This window comes from Euleptes europaea, chromosome 19 (genome assembly GCF_029931775.1).
Source record: "Euleptes europaea isolate rEulEur1 chromosome 19, rEulEur1.hap1, whole genome shotgun sequence".
NCBI lineage: Eukaryota > Metazoa > Chordata > Lepidosauria > Squamata > Sphaerodactylidae > Euleptes > Euleptes europaea.
Window position 1 is genome coordinate 25,119,775 of NC_079330.1, and position 21,065 is coordinate 25,140,839.

General features: G+C 50.5%; 1 protein-coding gene across 1 annotated transcript in view; it reads left to right on the plus strand.

The window, feature by feature from the left end:
• The first annotated feature begins 1,223 nt into the window (after nt 1–1,223).
• The window catches only part of SUPT6H (SPT6 homolog, histone chaperone and transcription elongation factor), a 49,841-nt gene continuing 29,999 nt past the window's right edge, over nt 1,224–21,065 (plus strand). Inside the window, exons 1-14 of the mRNA XM_056864949.1 lie at nt 1,224–1,374; nt 1,574–1,644; nt 3,888–4,083; nt 4,414–4,498; nt 5,083–5,359; nt 5,841–5,942; nt 7,131–7,247; nt 7,454–7,543; nt 8,663–8,805; nt 9,695–9,846; nt 10,666–10,764; nt 12,587–12,716; nt 12,818–12,968; nt 20,748–20,902. Coding sequence (XP_056720927.1) covers nt 3,912–4,083; nt 4,414–4,498; nt 5,083–5,359; nt 5,841–5,942; nt 7,131–7,247; nt 7,454–7,543; nt 8,663–8,805; nt 9,695–9,846; nt 10,666–10,764; nt 12,587–12,716; nt 12,818–12,968; nt 20,748–20,902 — 1,673 coding nt within the window. The 5' untranslated portion in view covers nt 1,224–1,374; nt 1,574–1,644; nt 3,888–3,911. The remainder of the gene's footprint in view (nt 1,375–1,573; nt 1,645–3,887; nt 4,084–4,413; nt 4,499–5,082; nt 5,360–5,840; nt 5,943–7,130; nt 7,248–7,453; nt 7,544–8,662; nt 8,806–9,694; nt 9,847–10,665; nt 10,765–12,586; nt 12,717–12,817; nt 12,969–20,747; nt 20,903–21,065) is intronic.

The following is a 21,065-nucleotide window of genomic DNA, read 5'->3' on the forward strand; positions in this document are numbered from 1 at the left end:
CGAGCAGCCACCTGCCGCTTCCAGGCTTTGTCTCAGGCCCTCCGCCTTCAGTGTTCCTGAGGGACACTCTGGAGGTGTAAACAGGAAGCTGCCTTACAGTGAATTCGACCATTGGTCTGTCACGGTCAGAATTGCCTACTCAGACAAGCATCAGCTCTCCAGGTCCTTACGTCTTTCCCATCACTGACTATGGTCGTGGGTCAGCGGTAGAGCATCTGTTTGGCATGCAGAAGGTCCCAGGTTGAAACCCTGGCATCTCCAGTTAAAAGGACTAGGCAAGTAGGTAATGTGAAAGACCTCAGCCTGAGAGCCGTTGCCGGTCTGAGAAGACAATACTGACTTTAATGGACCAAGGGTCTGATTCAGTATAAGGCAGCTTCATGTGTTCTCAATAATTTGGGAGGGGCTGTGGTTCAGTAGTAGAGCATCTGCTTGGCATGCAGAAGGTCCCGCATTCAATCCCCATCATCTCCAGTTAAAGGAAGTAGGCAAGTAGGAAGTAGGCAATGTGAAAGACCCCTGCCTGAGACCCTGGAGAGCCACTGCCAGTCTGAGTAGACAATACTGATGGACCAAGGGTCTGATTCAGTATAAGGCAGCTTCATGTGTGACAATCTTGTCCTTTTATCTTTAGATGCCAGGAATTGAAAGTGGGGCCTTCTGCATGCCAAGCAGATGCTCTGCCACTGAGCCACGGCCCCTCTGTGGCTGGGGTTGGACAGGTGCATTTGGGGGTTCTTGATCTGCTGATGCCAAGGCAGCTTGAATAGGAGCCTGCCACTGGAGAGGAAGCAGGGGGGGTCTTCCACTGCTGCTTCCAGAGTCATGACACTGTGGGCATAGTGGAGGCCATAAGGAGCTCCTGTTTGTCCCAGGGCTAGGGCAATCCTTGGCATTTTATTAAGCTTTAAGATGGCAGAAGACTCTTGGTTGTGAAAGCTTTCAGGGTATGCTGCATCTAAACATGCCAGCGCCTGGAAGGATGTGATTCAAGCCAGATGCAAGTTGTCTGGGTCAGAAGAGCCGTTTACTCTGCTGTCCACCTTCTGTTCGGTCCACACCTCAACATGTCTCTCTGGTGCTTTAGGTCAAAGGTGCAGCTCCCTGGAAAATGAGGTCTGCAGAACAAATTTCTCCCATCTCTGCTGCTCAAAGGCCTCTCTTTCCCTTATGCCTCTTTGCAACATCATGCACCTGGTTTAATTTTTGTCCTTTCAGATGAAGAAGAGGAGGAGAACCTGGATGATCAGGATGAGCAAGGGAACCTGAAGGGATTCATTAACGACGACGACGATGAGGACGAGGAGGAAGAGGAAGAGGCTAGTGATTCGGGAGACTCTGAGGATGATGTGGGCCACAAGAAGAGGAAGCGCAGTAAGCATTGGGTGGGGGCCAGTGGACCAGGGCTGCTTTGGAGGGTTCTTACCGCTATTCTTGATGGGGCAGGGTTTCCAATAAGCCTTTATCGCACCCTCTATCTTGGGAGGGGCTAGGCTGTGGCCTCTTCTTCTCCCTCCCCCTTCTGCTTGCTTGTCTGGGCAGACGGCTGGCAGCTTGACCTCTCTCTCGGCAGATTTTGATGACCGCCTTGAAGATGACGATTTCGACCTCATCGAAGAAAACCTGGGTGTCAAAGTTAAACGAGTGAGTTGGGAACTCCCTGGTGATCTACCTGCTGTTCTCAATGCAAATATACTGATGCACTGAATATAATGGTTTATGTGATTTCAAAAACGTAATTTCCAACAAATGATTCAAGTTATGCAACAAAACAATCTATTCAAGTTGCAACAAAACAATCTGTGCAAGTTTACAAGGTTTCGCGGATCTTACCCTTGTTTCGCTAATTGCATTAGCTTCACCGACTTGAATCATTTGTTGGAAATCACGTTTTTGAAATCACATAAACCGTTATACTCAGTGCATCAGTGGTACTTTATGTATATGTGTGTTCCAGGTACCACTCCCCTTCTGGTATTGTGTTCTCGATGCAGGGGCATAGAAGGGTTAGGGAAGAAGCAATCCCTGGTCTAATTAGAGTTTGCTGGCTATTAGCTCTGCTGTTTAGAGGACATGGAAGTTATGACCTCACGTTCTCTGAAATTTGAGTTCTTAAGCAAAAGCCCCAATGTTTGTTCCTTGTGGCAACACAACCTCAAGAATGGTTCAATATGGCCTGGGTGTTGCTGGGCCAAAAAACACCCTCAAGTGCCTGCCTGTCCTCTTGCTAGCCAGTCCCCAGTGACATCTGCCATAGGCAAACAAACAAACACTTTATTACGGCCTTGCCAGAAAAATACATACAGTTAGTTCAACGGGCAAATATACTCATATACATACTATATGCTGTTACAACATAATCCTTCTTTCTGGGAACTCAGTCCTAAATAGTCTGAATACATAGCTACATAGCCAATGGATGCCTTTTGAGGTTGATCTTTCATTCCTTAGGAATACTCTTAGATTGACGGATTTTAATCGCTACTGCGCAGAATCTGGCAGTGGAGGATGTAGCCTGCTTGTTTCCCCCCAATAACAACATCTGCAATAAATCTGATTGCGGTACCCCTGTGACACCTTTTATTAGGGGGAAAATGAGCTGGACACGAGCCTCATTATACCAGGGACAACCAAATAAAACATGTGCCACTGATTCCAGCTCCCCTGACCCACAGGGGCAGAGTCTCTCTGATATTGGTATCTTCTTAAAACGGCCCTCCAACATAGCCGAAGGGAGAGCCTGGACACGAGCTAAAGTAAATGCTCTCCTATGGCTTCCTCCTTCCAACTGAAACAGATAGGATGCTGGGGCTACTTTGTACCTATTATTCCTTGTTGATATGAAGGCAGGACACCTCCCCACATCCTCCTGTCTTTCTATGTCCCAGATGCTTTGTTGAATTAGACTTTTAGCTTGTTTGTATCCCATCTGAGACACTACCTGTGGGTCCAGTCCTATTCTAACCAGCTTCCTAAAGACTGCCTGAAGCCATGATGATTTGAAATTATCCTTTAGAATCAGGGCGGAAAATCTGCCATAGGCAGTACCATCAAGGCCTGAGATGTCGGTGAGGCTCCAGAGCAGCCACCTTCCTAGCCGTGCGTCTTTCCTTGCGCGCCTTCTTCTGGGAGTAGAGTGGGCAGGAGGGCCATTGTTCTTGGCCCTTTCTTGGCTAAGCACCTGATCCCATTGGCCAAAGAAACTGAACCATCCGTTTTCAGGCCAAGGGGCTGTGGAAGACATTGTCCTGGGCACAGGAAGGGTTGCCCCTTGGGGGTAGTAGAGCCAGCATGGTGTAGTGGTTAAGAGTGGTAGTTTGGAGCAGTGGACTCTGATCTGGAGAACCAGGTTTGATTCCCCTCTCCACATGAGCGGTGGAGGCTGATCTGGTGAACCGGGTTGGTTTCCCCACTCCTATGCACGAAGCCAGCTGGGTACCTTGGGCTAGTCACAGCTCTGTTAAGAGCTCTCTCAGCCCCACCTACCTCACAGGTTGTCTGTTGTGGGGAGGGGAAGGGAAGGTGATTATAAGCCAGTTTGATTCTTCCTTAAGTGGTAGAGAAAGACGGCATATGAAAACCAACTCTTCTTCTAGTAGGTAGGGTTGCCAGCTCCAGGTTGGGAAATACCTGGAGATTTTGGGGTGGAGCCTGAGGAGGGCATGGTTTGGGGGAGGGGAGGAGCTTCAGTGGGGTACAATGCCATAGAGTCCACGTTCCACAACTGCCATTTTCTCCAGGCGAACTGATCTGTGTCGCCTGGAGATCAGTTGTAATCCCAGGAGGTCTCTAGCTGCCACCTGGAGGTTGGCAACCCTAGTAGTAGAAAATGCGCAACTCTGCTGTGTCAAGAGTTTAGAGATTCAACAAGATGTGCCCTTTGGCAGCAAAAATTCAGGCGGCTGCGAAAGATGTCGGACGATGAGGATGACGAAGAGGAGGATTATGGGAAGGAGGAACATGAGAAGGAAGCCATTGCCGAAGAAATCTTTCAGGATGGAGAGGGAGAGGAGGGGGGCGAGGCTGCCGAAGGCCCTGTTGGCCCTGCTGATGATGAGGAAGAAGAGGAGGAAGACGAGTCTGGTAAGTAGGGGACAACACACAGGGTTCTGCATGATACGGGGATGCTGGTGAAGTGGCAGAGAGGGCCCAGGTGAGTTCCAAAGGGGACCTGAGTTCTGAGCGCTTCCCCCACCATACGTGGGTTGAAGTACTTTGGCTGATGGGTTTGTAAGCAGAATACAGATGTGTTTAGGAGAGTTGTTTTGCTCCCCAGTAGGTAGGCACAAACAACCCCACCTCCCTTATTGGTCACAGGCCAATAAATTATCAGTGCTCAGAGTTCCCCTGGAGGGGAGGCAAGTGCCATGTTCCCGCAGCTCTTGAACTTCGCTTGGTGCTTTCTTTCTCCAGACATTGACGATTTCATTGTTGATGACGATGGGCAGCCTCTGAAGAAGCCCAAATGGAGGAAGAAGCTCCCTGGCTACACAGATGCGTAAGTCAGGATGAGGAAGGTTGTGGCTCTCTTCGGTCCTCAGGCACTTGCTTTGGAGAGGGCCATCTGCAGAGTGGAAGCCCCCTTCCATGCCAGAGCCTGGGAACTCTGACAGCCACATGTCTGACTCTTTTGCTGGGAGGTCCGGTTGACTTGGGGTTGGGTACTCTTGGGCGACTCCACCACCGTATGGTGTGTCACAGGCAAGGTTCCACAGAGGCTGGGCCTAAAAGTCTTAATTTGCATAGTTAAATTATGGAACTCCCTGCCCCAGGATGTGGTGATGGCTGCCAGCTTGAAAGGCTTTAAGAGGGGAGTGGAAATGTTCATGGAGGAGTGGGCTATTCATGGCTACTAGTCAAAATGGATACTAGTCATGTAGTCATGATGCATACCTATTCTCTCCAGGATCAGAGGAGCATGCTTATTCTATTAGGTGCTTTGGAACACAGGCGGTACAATGCTGCTGCGTTCGTCTTGTTTGTGGGCTTCCTAGAGGCACCTGGTTGGCCACTGTGCGAACAGACTGCTGGACTTGATGGGCTTTGGTCTGATCCAGCATGGCTATTCTTATGCTTTCCCAGCGCTTTGCAAGAGGCCCAGGAGATATTCGGAGTGGACTTTGACTATGACGAGTTTGAGAAGTACAATGAGTATGATGAGGATCTGGAGGAAGAATACGAATATGAGGCCGACGAAGCAGAAGGAGGCGAGACTCGTGTCCGGGCCAAGAAGACTGCCAAGAAGCGGGTCAGTCGCCGCAGCATTTTCGAGATGTATGAGCCCAGCGAGCTGGAGAGCAGCCACCTGACAGACCAGGACAACGAGATTCGGGTGACGGACATGCCCGAAAGGTTCCAGGTGAGAAGCTCTGCTTGCTTTTGCTTCCACAGTCTTCCAAGTGTTGTACAGGGAGGGGCTGTGGCTCAGTGGCAGAGCATCTGCTTAGCACGCAGAAGGTCCCAGGTTCAATTCCCGGCATCTCCAGTTAAAGGCGCTGGGCAAGTAGGTGAAGTGAAAGACCCTCTGGCTGAGACCCTGGAGAGGGGAGGGGCTGTGGCTCAGTTTGTAGAGCATCTGCTTGGCATGCAGAAGGTCCCAGGTTCAATCCCTTGCATCGCCAGTTGAAGGGACTAGGCAAGTAGGTGATGTGAAAGACCTCTGCCTGAGACCCTGGAGAGCCACTGCTGGTCTTAGTAGACAATACTGACTTGGGTGGACCAAGGGTCTGATTCAGTATAAGGCAGCTTCATGTCTACATCTAGAACACAGTCTTGGCCCACTTGGGCTTCTGAAACAAGCCTCACTTCTTTCGTTCCGTTTCCCCCTCCCCCCCTTCCAGCTGCGCTCTGTTGCTGTGAAGAATTCCGAAGACGATGAGCTGGAAGAAGAAGCTGACTGGATCTATCGGAACGCCTTTGCAATGCCCACCATCTCCCTGCAGGTAAGATTTGTCATCCTGAAGCTGTTAGGGCAGGGGTCCCCAACGTGGTGCCTGCTGACACGTTTTCTGGCGCCTGCCAAGTGTTTTTAGAAAGTGGGTGGGGCTTTTGCCCAGCAAGGCTTCTGATTGACTATAGGAGATTTGATTGGCTGTGCAGATTTTTTTTTAATGTTGCTTTTGCAGCAGCTGCCACCACAGCACAAGGATTGGCACTGTGTTACTGAAGTGAAGCTGGCAATCATTTTGTGGCTGGCTCCTCCTCCTGCAGCAGCCATTTTGTTGTTGCGCCCACCATGCCGTGTCAGAATTCTAAATGTGCCCTCAGGCTCAAAAATGTTGGGATCCCTGCATTAGCAGGTAGTACCTTGTTTGGAAGTACTTTTCCGGCTATAGAGAGATTAGAGGTGTCCAGATGGGCACTCTGCTCAGGCTCCAGAGGCTGGTTTCCATTTTTACATGGTTTTGTGGAGGCCAGTGTTTACTGTCAACTGGACTCAGTGGGTATTTTGGGCTCGGGTGCCTGGAGTTTAGGGATGCCTGCCAGGAGGTAAGGTGAGGCAGAAGATTTATCAATGATAGTAAAGTATGCAACAGAGATTTAATCTGTGGAGCATAATCCCCCAGGAAACTCTCCTGTGCTCACCTTAAAATCAGTGGCAGTTCTGTAATGCAGCTGATGAATTGAGCCCTCTGTGAGCAGGAGAGGGGAAGGTAATGTCTGGGTTCTCTGTCTCTGGCACCAAAATATGTTGAACCCATCTGGGTTAACTTGACAGAGAGCCAGTGTGGTGTAGTGGTTAAGAGCGGTGGACTCTGATCTGGAGAACCCAGTTTGATTCCCCACTTCTCCATGTGAGCAGTGGATGCTAATCTGGTGGACTGGATTTGTTTCCCCACTCCTCCACATGAAGCTAGCTGGGAGACCTTGGGCTAGTCACAGCTCTCTTAGAGCTCTCTCAGCCTCACCTACCTCACAGGGTATCTGTTGTGGGGAGGGGAAGGGAAGGTGATTGTAAGTCGGTTTGATTCTTCCTTAAGTGGGAGAGAAAGTCAGCATATAAAAACAGAGTCTTCTCTTCTTCTCCGGGGAAGCGCCCCATTGCATTAGCAAGGCTAGCCCGCCATATCAGTTTGGCAGGAGTGGCTGCGGGAAATTCTACCCATAGCCATCAGTCCCCTCTCTCCTAGGAAACTTCTGATTTCTCGGACCGGAGTCAGGCCGGAAGCAGCTTCAGCCGCAAGGGCCCCAGCACCATCCAAAAGATCAAAGAGGCCCTGAACTTCATGCGCAACCAGCATTTTGAGGTGAGTTGGGATGGAACGACCCCAGCTCCTTTTCACATGAGCACGTCTTGAGGGAGAACCGTGGGCCCCTCGGGAGGACCCAGTGCGTGCTGAATGCGGCTCTTCCATCGTGCCTTTGACCTCCTCACTGGAGGGCTTAGCCTGGGTTGGGAGCACAGGCGCCTAACCTTTTCCAAACTGCCAATGCTTTCTGCGATCCATCCCAGGTCCCGTTCATAGCCTTCTACCGGAAGGAGTACGTGGAGCCGGAGCTGAATATCAACGACCTGTGGCGTGTTTGGCAGTGGGACGAAAAGGTGAGTGCGGGCTTGGCAGCAAGACTTGGTGGGTGACAGCGCATGGAGTGTCTGCAGTTTAACCACACCCGACATGCCTGAGCAAGGTGCTAAGCCAAGCATCATTATGGACTCTTCTTTTAAAAGGCAGTGGGTGCCAACTTTTCAGAATCATAAAGATACTTTAACTGTCTAGAATCACGTCTCACACCTGCACCACAGAGATTGGCTGTTTCTAATTTTTTTGAAAAGCAAGAGGATTGGGGATCTCTTCCTTGGAGATGTCTGGATGTGACCCAGCGTACTTTATGCATCAACCTCCCGGCACACTCGTCAGTAGCTCCTGCGATGGCTTGCTGCGTCCTGTTTGGGCCTTTCAGTTTTGTGGGACCCCCCGCCACTGTGGGGCTTTTGGAAAGGAATGATTCTGTTTTATCTGCTGAATTTATACCCCTCCTCTTGCCAGGATTCAACAGAGCGGTTCCCTGGGGTAGGGGAGGCCAAGCCCCCTTCCTTTACAACTCAAGCAGTTTTCTGGGACTTCCTGGGGACATCGCGTGTACCCGTAGGGTTGGAGCATGGGCTCCTTGAGGGTTTGGCTAAGGGAGAATCCAGCCCTTCTAGCCCATCAGTAGCATTCCCTGCCTCTCCCAGCTAGGAAGAACCCGGTTCACTAAGAAAATACCCCTCATTCCTGGGCTGGCACTTACAGCCTTTTGGGACCCCCAGTTCATTTGCTTTTCTCATGCAGCGTGGTGTAGTAGTTAAGAGTGGTGGTTTGGAGCAGTGGAGTCTGATCTGGAGAACCAGGTCTGATCTGGAGAACCACTCTTCCACGTGAACGGCAGAAGCTAATCTGGTGAACTAGATTTGTTTCTCCACTCCTACACACGAAGCCAGCTGGGTGACCTTGGGCAAGTTACAGCTCTGTTAAAGTTCTTTCAGCCTCACCTACCTCACAGGGGGTCTGTTGTGAGGAGGGGAAGGTGATTGTAAGCCCGTTTGGGTCTCCCTTAAGTGGTAGAGAAAGTCAGCATATAAAAACCAACTCTTCTTCTTCTTGGAAAGGAAGGTACCATGGGGGAAGGGGGCAAGAGAGGTCAAAATAAACCGTCTTTCCTCTCCGCTTCCTTGTTTTAGTGGACCCAACTGAAGATCCGTAAGCAGAATCTGACCCACCTCTTTGAGAAAATGCAGGCCTTCCAGTATGAGCAGATCTCTGCTGATCCAGACAAGCCTCTGGCTGATGGAATACGGGCTCTGGACACCACTGATATGGAAAGGTACAGCATCCCCCTTCCTCACAACTGGCCGGCCTGCTGTCTATTGCATCCCTTGTTGCAGACAAAACCCCAAAGGAGGAAGCTTAACAGCCAATAATAAAGACAACTTGCATTAACCTGTGCCTCATTGCCTGTACCTGTTTAAGCCTTTTGTCCTCCCCAGAGGAGAGATGTTCTGTTAAAACATACCTACTGTGAGGTGATAGGATAGCCATTTTCAAGTACTAGAAAAGCTGCCTTTCTAGTACTTGAAGATGGCTATCATATCACCTCTCAGTTGTCTCCTCTCCAGGCTAAACATACCCAGCTCCTTCAACCTTTCCTCATAGGACTTGTATGTTACCTGTGGTCTTTTGTCTTCTGTTGAGCAGTTGAAAGTAAAAGCAGCTGTGAATTTTTTCTAGGCATCAATTGATGTTCTTCTTTTAAGTATTTCATGTGCGCTCTGTTATTTTTCACCGAGCGCATTTTAATTGATCGCTTTTGCAATTTACTTCACGAATATCGAAGTTTATTGAGCCCCTCTTACCGAGAATGGGACCTGACAGGGCAGGAGAAAGGATTGAGATGCTCCTACAAGGGGATAATCCTTCAATCACTCTTCAGGTTGCGAAATTTTGCATGACAGCAATGAAAATTCAACGCCATAGAACAGCCTCTTAGCGCAATTGACAGATGTGTCCCAGCTGTAATTTTCTTTTAAGTGTTAGACTCGGACTGTAATTCTTTGTTTGTAAGAATTTATTAGCCCATGTTTTCTGTTTTATCTTGTTTTATCTGCCTAAGGGCCGTAAATAAATTATCTGTCATCTACTTCACGAATAGATGGGTGGGATGTATATTTTCAGTGAGTAAAATGCCGTAACGTGGCTGCTTTATGTCCTGCAAGGCTGAAGGATGTGCAGTCCACAGATGAACTTAAAGACGTGTACAACCACTTCCTGCTTTACTATGGCCGAGACATCCCCAAGATGCAGAATGCAGCCAAAGCCAACCGCAAGAAGCACAAGCGTATCCGGGAGGATGGAGAAGAGGAGGAAGGTTTGCATTCAGTTCTTATTGACTACAGGCAGCTGGGTTTCAAACGCATATGTGATGCGCCACCCTCCTTTGTACTCTTTTGGAGGCTGGGCAGGATCATGGGCAGTACAGCAGGCCTTGGCAAAGGTGGCGAATGAGGGACTCTGCAAGTAAAAGTTTAACTTCCAGGGCCCTTAATTTTCACCTTGATTCTCACTTTTCCCCCTCTGCCCCTTCACTCACATGAGAGATCTTGTGCCTTGTTCACACATGCAAGAAAATGAGGTGGCCGGGTACTGCAGATGGCCTCGCATCCCTTCATTGCCACATAATTCTCCTGTGTATGGGAACCAAATCTTAGTGGCACGCCAGTGATTAGCTTTTAAGCCTGAATTTGCTGGTGAACACCCCAAAGAGCAGTGGAAGAAGAGGCCAGCACGGTGTAGTGCTTAAAGAGTGATGGACTCTAATCTGAAGAACAGGGTTTGATTCCCCACTCCTCCACATGAGTGGCGGACTCTAATCTGGGGAACCGGGTTGGTTTCCCCACTCCTCCATATGAAGCCAGCTGGGTGACCTTGGGCCAGTTACAGTTCTCTTCAAGCTCTCTCAGCCCCACCTACCTCATAAGGTGTCTGCTGTGGGGAGAGGAAGGAGTTTGTAAGCCGGTTTGATTCTTTCTTTGAAAGGTAGAGAAAATCAGCATATAAAAACCAACTCTTCTTCTTCAGCCTATTCCCATTTCCTTTGTTGCTTTGTTCTAAGGTGGCCGGCCTCTCAGCTTTTCCCCTTTCCTCCCCTGCAGTGTGTGTTGCCAACTGTCTTTTCCTGTTTTTCCAGGGGAAGGAGAGGATGCGGAGGATGATGAGCAGAAGGGCCCTGAGCTCAAGCAGGCATCTCGGCGGGACATGTATACCATCTGCCAAACAGCTGGCCTAGGTAATGGCTTATGTTCTCACCTGGCCTCCAGGGGACTTCATTGTGTTGGCCCCCATTACTGATGGACCTGGACTTGCACCCAGTTGCCGTCACTCTTTGAAGTTTTGCTTTTGCCACAGGTGCAATCTGGGAAAGATTGGCTAATGACCCCCTCCTTCACTCTGGTCTGGAACTTCAGTGGGTGGGGGAGTGAGATGTGCTCGGTGCCTTTAAAAAATGGGCAAGATCTCGACGCAATTGAAAGGAAAATCTTAGTTACACCTTGGATTTCTTAGAAAAGTAGTTCCCCTTTATTTCATGTGCAAAATCAATGAACGTTGTAAGACCATCTAAATTTAAGACAATCTGTACATACCAAAAGATCAACTGGTGGATTTATTATATGTTTGTTTAAAAGCGTCTTGTATGTAAATACAATCTTCTGTTGACAAAAATTTAATTCCCAGATCTCACTTTTCATCTGACTAGTAAAGCAAAAGATCCATATCTTTGAAAGACAGGTGGTCCTCCTTTTTTCCCTCGCTGAGGACTCTCTGTTGTAAAACTGTTACAGTTTCAAATTCAGAAATACGTTCAGTGTGCACTGTTCAAATGTAGTATATCAAAACACTGAATTCTGCTGTCTAGATCTTAAAATATTGAGCAGGCCTGCATAATTTCTCTCACCTTGCATAGTTATGCTGCACCTGTTACTGATTCTTTCCCTTAATTCTAGTTTTGCTGGTCCTAAAGTATGGACCATGAGATATGCAGGGCACTAAAATCCTGCCCTGACCACTGGAAATATTCTTCAGCCACCTCTTTGGCTTCTGTGATTTCTAGCATGGGTCACTCACATGCTTTATTTATTTTAATGATACTGCTCATGTAGCTAATTCAACCTTGAACAATGTCACACTGAGATTGAAACTAAAGAAAAAGGAACCATATATTTTATATTTGTATGTAAATAAATATCTAGATAACCAATAAAAGAATTAATTTTTTTAATTAATTGACCAGGAAAGAAACTTGGAGAGCCAGTGTGGTGTAGTGGTTAAGAGTGGTGGTTTGGAGTGGTGGACTCTGATCTGGGGAACCGGGTTTGATTCCCCCACTCCTCCACATGAGCAGTGGACCCTAATCTGGTGAAATGGATTTGTTTCCCCTCTCCTACACATGAAGCCAGCTGGGTGACCTTGGGCCAGTCACACTCTCTTAGGGCTCTCTCAGCCCCACCTACCTCACAGGGTGTCTGTTGTAGGGAGGGGAAGGGAAGGTGATTGTAAGCCAGTTTGAGTTTTCCTTAAGAGATGGAGAAAGTTGGCATATAAAAACCAACCTTCTTCTAGTATTAAAATCCACCCCTGCTAAAAGAACCCTCAGATTATCCAATTCAAAACACAGGGTCCCGGTTAAAGGGTTTTACCCATCTGTTTCCAGCCTTAGGGTGCAACTAAATAAAGAACTCTGAAGAGCATCTAACTCACATGCTCTCAAGCATATCTTTGCAGCCAAGACAGCTGGAAACGTTTTAAAAGGTGGATGTTCTTAGGATGCTACATCCTACAAGTCATATGCTGACCTTTAGCACTGAGCTTGAGCAGTCGCAAACTGTTGAGTCCCTTGCCTCCTTGGAGAGGTGTGGTTGGTTGCCGTGGTTCTGTTCTGGGTCTTTTGGGGGAGCTGATCTTAATGTGGCCCAGCCTTCAGGGAATGGATTGGCTGCCCTCTGACCCCTTAAGCTTTCTTGCTGGACTTGCAACCTCAGGCAGTACTGGCCTGACATAAAACAGGAACTTAAATGCCCTAAGTACACGCTTTTCTGCGCACGTGTCTTTAGATGGCCTGGCCAAAAAATTTGGTCTGACGCCGGAGCAGTTTGGTGAGAATCTGCGCGACAGTTACCAGCGGCACGAGACGGAGCAGTTCCCGGCAGAGCCCCTGGAGCTGGCCAAGGATTACGTGTGCAGGTAAAGAGGGGCTTGATGGGGAAGGGGAGGCCTTGCTGGGTCCCGGCCTGTCTGGAAGGTGGCGCCCCGTGTGCCGTGCTCATATGGCTTTGCCCCTGCAGCCAGTTCCCCACCCCGGAGGCGGTGCTGGAAGGCGCTTGCTACATGGTCGCTCTGCAGATCGCCCGTGAGCCTCTGGTCCGGCAGGTTCTGCGGCAGACCTTCCAGGAAAGGGCCAAGATCAACATCTCCCCTACCAAGAAGGGCAAGAAGGTAATTGTGCCTGGGTGACATTTTGCATGGGTGTTGCTGGAGCCCAGCCGGGCCTAGAATTTGGTGACTGTATCCATGTATTCAGAGTAACTGCAGTCAGCCTCAGTGAGCTTGGTGTGAGAAGTGGGGAGAGCCAGGTTCAGCTCTCGCTTGGGTCAGCCTAGCCCACCTCACAGGGTTGAGAGGAGAAAGTAAGGGAAAGGAGAAGTGCCTATGCCACCCTGAGCTCCTTGGAGAAAGGGCGGGATGGAAAATGCACTAGAACCTGTCTTTGGTCAGAATGAGGCTTCCAGGCAAGCTGCAGCTCCAGGAATTTTTTATGGCTAAATTGGAGGAGAGCAATGTGATGGGGGGTCCCCATTGAGGGGGATAGGCAAAGGGTATAAATGGAGTAAACAAATACATATTTCAGCTGATACCAGTGGAAGAATGGCTCTGCCCAGCCCTATGGCATGAAATTGTGGAACTCCCTGCCCCAGGATGTGGTGATGGCTGCCAACTTGGGAGGCTTTTAGAGGGGAGTGGACATGTTCATGGAGAGAGGGGTATTCATGGCTATTAGTTGAAATAGCTACTAGTCATGAGGCATACCAATTCTCTCCAGGAGCAGAGGAGCATGCCTATTAGGTGCTGTGGAATACAGGCAGGATGGTGCTGCTAGAGTCTTCTTCTTTGTGGGCTTCCTAGAGGCACCTGGTTGACCACTGTGTGAACAGACTGCTGGACTTGATGGGCCTTGGTCTGATCCAGCATGGCCTCTAGTATGTTCTTATGAACAAACTGCAGCAGCAAATCCCAGGCTGTCTCTCAGAGTTTACCTGCAGCTGGAGAAGCGCAGTTGGGCACGTTTGGCAGTCTGGAGGGAGGTGCCAGGTGTCAGCCCTTGGCCCACAGAACCAGAAATCACCACAAAGTCATATAGAGTCCAAGCAAATGGCTTTTACTGGTCAATTAGGCATACAGTGCAAACGAATAAAATGACAGCTATGAGAGACTCACTAGCTGGGAGATAATATAAAGCAGAAAAGGCGGGAGATTACAAGCATAGGCTGAATACAGTTTCCCAGGAGCTGAGTTCCCAGGCCTAGGTATGCGACCTTGAGGGCCAGACAGTACAGCGCAGAGACAGAGGCAATAACGAAACCGAGATAGCAGCCTGACATTCTGCTCCCCTCAAGGCCCCCTCCCAGTTCGCAAGGGGGCTGGCTTATCTGGGTAAGCAATGTGAAAGGCGTTGACGAGGTCGGGGGCGGAGACATCCCGTGCGCGCACCCATTCGTCATAGGCAGGGGGGAAATGTTTCCAACGGACTAAATACTGCAGGTTGCCATGGTGAACACGGGAGTCAAGGATCTTGGAGACTTCGAAGTGTTCTTCCCCCCCCACCATGATGGGTTGCGCAGGAGGTGGATCCGGATGCCACTGTGGAGAAGCAACATGGGGTTTGAGGAGGCTAATGTGGAAGACAGGATGCACACGCCTCAAGGATTTGGGGAGAGCCAGTTCCACCGTGACAGGGTTTATGACCCGGGTGATGGGGAAAGGGCCAATGAATTTAGCACTGAGCTTATGGCACGGACGGGTGGAACGGAGATTTTTGGTGGAAAGGTAAACCAAAGCACCCACTTGCAGATCACCCCCGGGGGAGCGATGTTTGTCAGCTTGTGCTTTGTATTTACGCTTGGCTCGGTCGAGGTTGCTAACGAGCCAGGGCCAAGTGGTACGGAGGGCGTGTGCCCAGGAGGCAATGTCGGGGTTCCCCTCCCCCTCTACATCATCTGCAGGAGCAATAGGACTGAAATCTTGTCCATAAACGGCATAAAATGGGCTAAAACCTGTGGATTGATGCATGGCATTATTGTAGGCATATTCTGCTAAAGGTAACAGTTCCACCCAGTCATCCTGGTGGTAGTTGACATAACAGCGTAAATAGCATTCAAGTACAGCATTAACACGTTCAGTTTGACCATCAGTTTGGGGATGGTATGCACTAGACAACCCTTGTTCCACTCCCACCAACTTGAGGAAAGCTTTCCAAAACTTAGAAACGAAACCACTTCCGCGGTCACAAATTATCTTACGCGGAAACGAATGTAAACGAAAGATATGCGTCACGAAGAGGCGGGCTAGTTTCTGAACAGAGGGGATCCCTGCGCATGGAATCAAATGTATTTGTTTAGAAAACAAATCAGTAACAACCCACAACACAGTTTTTCCCCCACTGAGAGGGAGATCAGTCATAAAGTCCATAGCAATCACTTCCCAAGGTTTGCTGGGCGTTTCAAGAGGTTGAAGCAGTCCCGGGGTTTTTCCCTGCGATCGTTTCGCAGCGGCACAAACGGGACAGCTGCGGATGAAAGAGTCAATGTCGGAACGCATTCCCCCCCACCAGAACTGTCTGCGCAATAAGTGAAGGGTTTTCAGAAACCCAAAGTGCCCAGCTGTTTTGGCTCCATGAGCTAAATGCAAAACGTCCTTCCGGAGAGCTTTGGGTACATACAATTTCGAGTCCTTGTACCAGGACCCTCCCTGTTCCAAAACACCAGGAGGTAGGGTATGAGCGGAGCGTTCTAAAAGGCACTGGTCCCGAAGGACATTTAAAAAGGACTTGGAGATGGGGATTTTGGAGGGGGGCCCCCCGTCGGTCATGGTGATCTTAGAACCAGTGATGGGGTTAGTGCTTACGTGCGGCGGCGCGCAGACTGCAGGCGGCTGGGCGGCCGGAGGGGTAGGAAGGGCGGGAACGCCGGTCTGTTGCGGTGGCGGCTGGGCAGCCGGTTGGGCTGGCGGAGCCTGTAAGTTGGGTACGGCGTGCTGGTGCTGGGATCGAGTTTGCACAGCCAGCACAGGTAGGGTCCCACGTTGCATAGGGGTGAACAGAGAGTTGGTGGGTCTCTCAAGTTTTACCGGATATTGTGGTAAACGGGAGAGGGCATCCGCGAGAACGTTCTGTTTCCCAGGGACGTGCTTCAGGGTGAAACGGAACTGAGCAAAGAACTCCGCCCACCGTTGTTGTTTCGCCGACAGCTTATGGGACCCCGTGAGGGCAGCTAGATTTTTGTGATCGGTCCAAACCTCAAAGGGGACTTTAGATCCTTCCAAGAATTGCCGCCATAGAGTCAGTGCATGAGGCCTCTTTCTCCCAGATGGGCCAGTTTAATTGAGCGTGCGCAAATTTTTTTGAAAAGTAAGCGCAAGGGTGAAGAAGACCATCCGGTCCTTGCTGGAGGAGAGCCCCTCCCATGGCTACATCGGAAGCATCGACTTGCACAATGAACATTTTATTTGGGTCTGGGTGCCGTAGCACCGGCTCCGAAGTGAAGAGGCGTTTGAGGGCCAGAAAAGCGGTTTGGCATTGCTCAGTCCATAGGATTTTTGCGGAGGGCAAGGCAGCCGAGCTTACTTTTCCCTTAGTTTTCAGTAGGTCTGTAATGGGTAGAGCCACCTGGGCGAAGTTAGGGATGAATCCCCGGTAGAAGTTTGCAAATCCCAGAAATTGCTGTACTTGCTTACGGTTGGTGGGGGGAGTCCAATCGAGGACGGCTTGGACTTTGGCGGGGTCCATGCGAAGACCTTGGTGGGAGATGATGTATCCCAAAAACGTGAGTTTGCTTTGATGAAATTCGCATTTAGCTAGTTTTGCGAAAAGTTGATGGTCACGTAGGCGTTGCAGAACTTCCCGGACCAGAGCCACATGCTCGTTCATAGTTTTCGAATAAATGAGAATGTCATCTAAATAGACCACCACCCCACGATATAAAAGGTCATGTAGGATTTCATTGATGAGTTGCATGAAGACCCCCGGGGCCCCTTTTAATCCGAACGGCATCACAAGGAATTCATACATTCCGAAACAGCTAGAGAAGGCAGTGAGGTGCTCATCCCCTTCGCGGATACGGACCCGGTAGTAGGCTTCCACCAAGTCTAACTTAGAGAACACACGGCCTTCCTGTAATTGTCCCAAAATATCCGATATTAATGGGATAGGATAGGCGTTGGTCTGGGTAACCGCATTGAGCTTTCTGAAGTCAATGCACAGGCGAAGGTCGCCCTCTTTTTTCCGGACGAAAAACGCGGGGGCCGAGTTTGGGGCATTCGAAGGGCGAATGAACCCTCTGGCGAGGTTTTTGTCCAAAAAGTCCCGGAGGACAGTGCGCTCGGAAGCGCTCATAGGGTAAATCTTACTTTTGGTTAATGTGCAGTCCTTTACCACCTCAATCGCACAGTCTGAGGCTCGGTGGGGGGGTAAGGCATCACATTCCCTAAGGTCGAAGACATCTTCAAAGTCCCGGTATACAGCAGGTAGGACCGGAGGTGCTGGGGCAGTGGAGATTAATGCCGGAACGGGCGGATATAGCAGAGCAAAGTTCTGCCGATGCTGGTCGCAGGTGGAACTAGCGAAGGAGATAGTGTTTGTTTCCCAATCAATACTGGGACTACGTCCTTTAATCCAGTTAATTCCCAAGACCACTTCGAATCGGATAGGGGCTATAGTGAAGTCTATTTGTTCCCAGTGGGAACCAATTCCCATCGCTACTCCTACGGTTCGGTGATCAACTGGACCCCCCTGGAAATCGCTCCCGTCCATTTGGGCAAATTGGACAGGGTTTGGCAAAGCCTCAGATTCGGCTTTGAGAGCAGCAAAAGTGGCCTCACTTATGAGAGTGCGACAGCAACCGGAGTCAATGAGTGCTTTGACGGGCAATTGGGGGCCACCTTTATGGTGTTGTAGGACTGCGTCCACGTAGACAGTGGTGTCCACTTCCTTGATTTTAGTGGGAGCATTCGGTTTAGCAGGGGAATCTGCAGAGGTCTGTGGAGACGCTCTATTCACCACAGACCGAAGCCGTTTTTTGACAAGTCGAGGGGAGATTCTAGGTTTAAGGCTGGAGAATTCCATGGGTCTCCTTCATCCGAGGATGGAGAGTTGTCCCCCAATGGGGCACTTGTAATCCGAGACCCGGCAGGGTCATCAGTAGTAGGCAGGGAGGTCGGGTCTCCAACGTGAAGTGCAGAGGGTGTGGGTCTTCCCGGCGCTGCGCTGCGGGTGGCCGCGGTGCCTCTGCGTGGTGGACGACCTCTAGCTCGGGTTGTCGTGCTGGGGCGAGATGCGTCCGGGCGGTACGGGCAGACAGCTGCAAAGTGACCCATTCCTCCGCAAATAAGACAGGCCCCCCTCTGAAACCGGTCTTCCCGTTCCTGGGGCGGGCGTGCGGGATTCCGTGGAGTGGGCAGTGGCGCCTTGGGCTGAGGCTTTTGGGTGCCTTTTTCCCTGTGCTTTTGGCGGACATGGGAAACATAGCGTCGGCGGCTTTCCACTTCCTCGGCTAACAGGATCCATCCCTCAAGAGTATCAGGATCCCCTCGCATGTATGACCAGTTCAGAATATCAGGGTGTAGGGATTCCCTGAAATGATGAATTAAGGTGGCCTCGGGCCATCCCACAATTTTACTCGCCAGTCTCTGAAATTCGTCGGCAAACTCTCGAACCGGAGTGGAGCCTTGCCTGAGTTGTAACAGTTCTGATTTGGCTCGTTCCCCCAGGAAGGGGTCTTCAAACCTCCTCCGCAAAGCAGTCATAAAGTTGTTGAGGGTACGGATAGAGCGGGAACGGGTGTCAAACTGGAGGACCATCCATTCCGCTGCTTTACCCGTTAGAAGGGAAGCCACATAGCGCACCCTTCTATCCTCCGTGGGGAACAATTGCCCCTGTTCCCGCATATAGCTGTCCACTTGATGCAAAAAACAAGGTAGAGTCTCGAGGGACCCATCGTAAGTAGTTCTCAATTTGAGTTGCATCCAAGGTCCGGGTACAGGCTGAACTGGTTGAACAGGCGGACCGGGCGGCGGTACAACGGGAGCTCCGGGAGGCGGAGGCAGCACAGGCACGTTAGCGGGTGGCTGACCGGGGACTCCTGGACCCGGGGGTGAGACGGGCTGTACCTGAGCCAAGAGAGCTTGTTGCAACTGTCGATTGTCCTGAAGCATTCGCTCCATTAGTTCTTGGAGCTGATCGACACGGTCGGAGAGTTCCCGATTCTGGGCACGTAAGAGGTAAACGTCCTCACCTGGACCGCCAGTGCGCTGAGGTTTACTTGTCCGAAAACTCGTGGCCCATTGAGAGGTGTCTTCATAAAGGTTCTCTTCCTCAGACTCCTCTGGGTCCTGACGGCGGTCAGCAAGACGGCGTGCGCGTTGGGTTGCGCGCGATGGAGCAAAAATCGGGGAAAAAGAGAGACCTAACGGGCCCCCTGTTCTGTCTTTAGGACGGGTGTCCATTGGTGCCCGCTCTTTAACTTTGGCAGCGTGAGCCTCGGCCTCCGCCTTAGCTGCTGCAGCTTTCCTATCCGCAAGAACCTTGGCGTCCTCAAGTTTCTGGGCTATAACTGCCGTAACGCGCGGTAACAGCTCCGTTTCCAGGAGTGCCAGTATGGGATCGGGTTCCCCGCCCAGTAGAGGCTGTAGCCGAACTGCAATTGCGGGCGCGTCGGCCTCAAATGTTGAGGTCAAAAGTTGAGCCAGGGTGGACACCGGGGTGTCCTTTGTACAATCCACAAGGAGGAGAGCTGTGTGAACGGCGAGCCGTTTGGCTTCAGCCTGACAATCGGCTGCATTAGGTACCAGGGAAAAACCTTCCGGTGCAGCTCCTGCCATCGTGGCTCTTTCCCGGGTAACAGCGCTCGACAGAGTCCTAGGTGGGAGAGACTCCCGAGAGATAAGATTGTCCAAAAGTCCGGTCAGTATTTGTAAATCCTCGGCTGCCAACCGGGCATCGTCCAGTAATTGATCAAAATCCTGCAGGTCTAAACGAGTATTAGTACCTTCCGGGGCTAGCATCCAGAGAGCCCCTTTTAGAAATTGCCACTGTGTCTGCACTAGTCCCCGCAAGCGGCAGGCCTCTAGGGTAGTCCGAAAAAGTTCAGCGGTTATGTCTTGTGACAGAGTAGGATCCTCAGAGAAGGGCTCCAGGGTAGTAGATCACCTGGAGAGCTCCACAGCTCCCATCCAAGTGGCAGGCGAACCCTCCTGGGCTCCAGCCCGGCTAGTAGAATGGTGAAGTTGAGATAGCTGTCATAATGTCAGCCCTTGGCCCACAGAACCGGAAATCACCACAAAGTCATATAGAGTCCAAGCAAATGGCTTTTACTGGTCAATTAGGCATACAGTGCAAACGAATAAAATGACAGCTATGAGAGACTCACTAGCTGGGAGATAATATAAAGCAGAAAAGGCGGGAGATTACAAGCATAGGCTGAATACAGTTTCCCAGGAGCTGAGTTCCCAGGCCTAGGTATGCGACCTTGAGGGCCAGACAGTACAGCGCAGAGACAGAGGCAATAACGAAACCGAGATAGCAGCCTGACACCAGGGCAAGACTGTAATGTGCTGAGGGGGAGGAGAATATCTGGGCCCCATGTGCTCCTGCAGGTGGACCTGAGCCATCCCGCTATCTAACCCTGCTCCTTTCAGCATGGTGTAGTGTTTAAGAGTGGTGGTTTGGAGCGGTGGATTCTGATCTGGAGAACCGGGTTTGATTCCCTGCTCCTCCACATGAGCGGCAGACGCTTATCTGGTGAACTAGATTTGTTTTCCCACTCCCACACATCAAGTCAGCTGGGTGACCTTGGGCTCGTCACAGTTGTCTCAGCCCTACCTACCTCACAGGGTGTCTGTTGTGGGGAAGGGAAGGTGATCGTAAGCAGGTTTGATTCTTCCTTAAGTGGTAGAGAAAGTCGGCATATAAAAACCAGCTCTTCTTCTTCTTTGCCCCAATGGCAGGATATAGACGAGGCCCATTACGCTTACTCCTTCAAATACCTGAAGAACAAGCCTGTCAAGGAGCTGCGGAACGACCAGTTCTTGAAGATGTGCCTGGCTGAAGAGGAGGGGCTCCTGACCATAGAGATCTGCATTGACATGAAAGGCGTTGAGGGGTGAGTCTGCTACCAGAGGGCGCCCCGCTGTGAGTTCTTTGTTCTGGGGAGCATACCAAATTTAGGTGAATGGTTTTGATTCCAGTTTCAGAGGGAAGCCATGTTGGTCTGCAGGGAAACAACTTGATTTGAGTCGAGTAGCACCTTTGAAAGCTGATAGGAA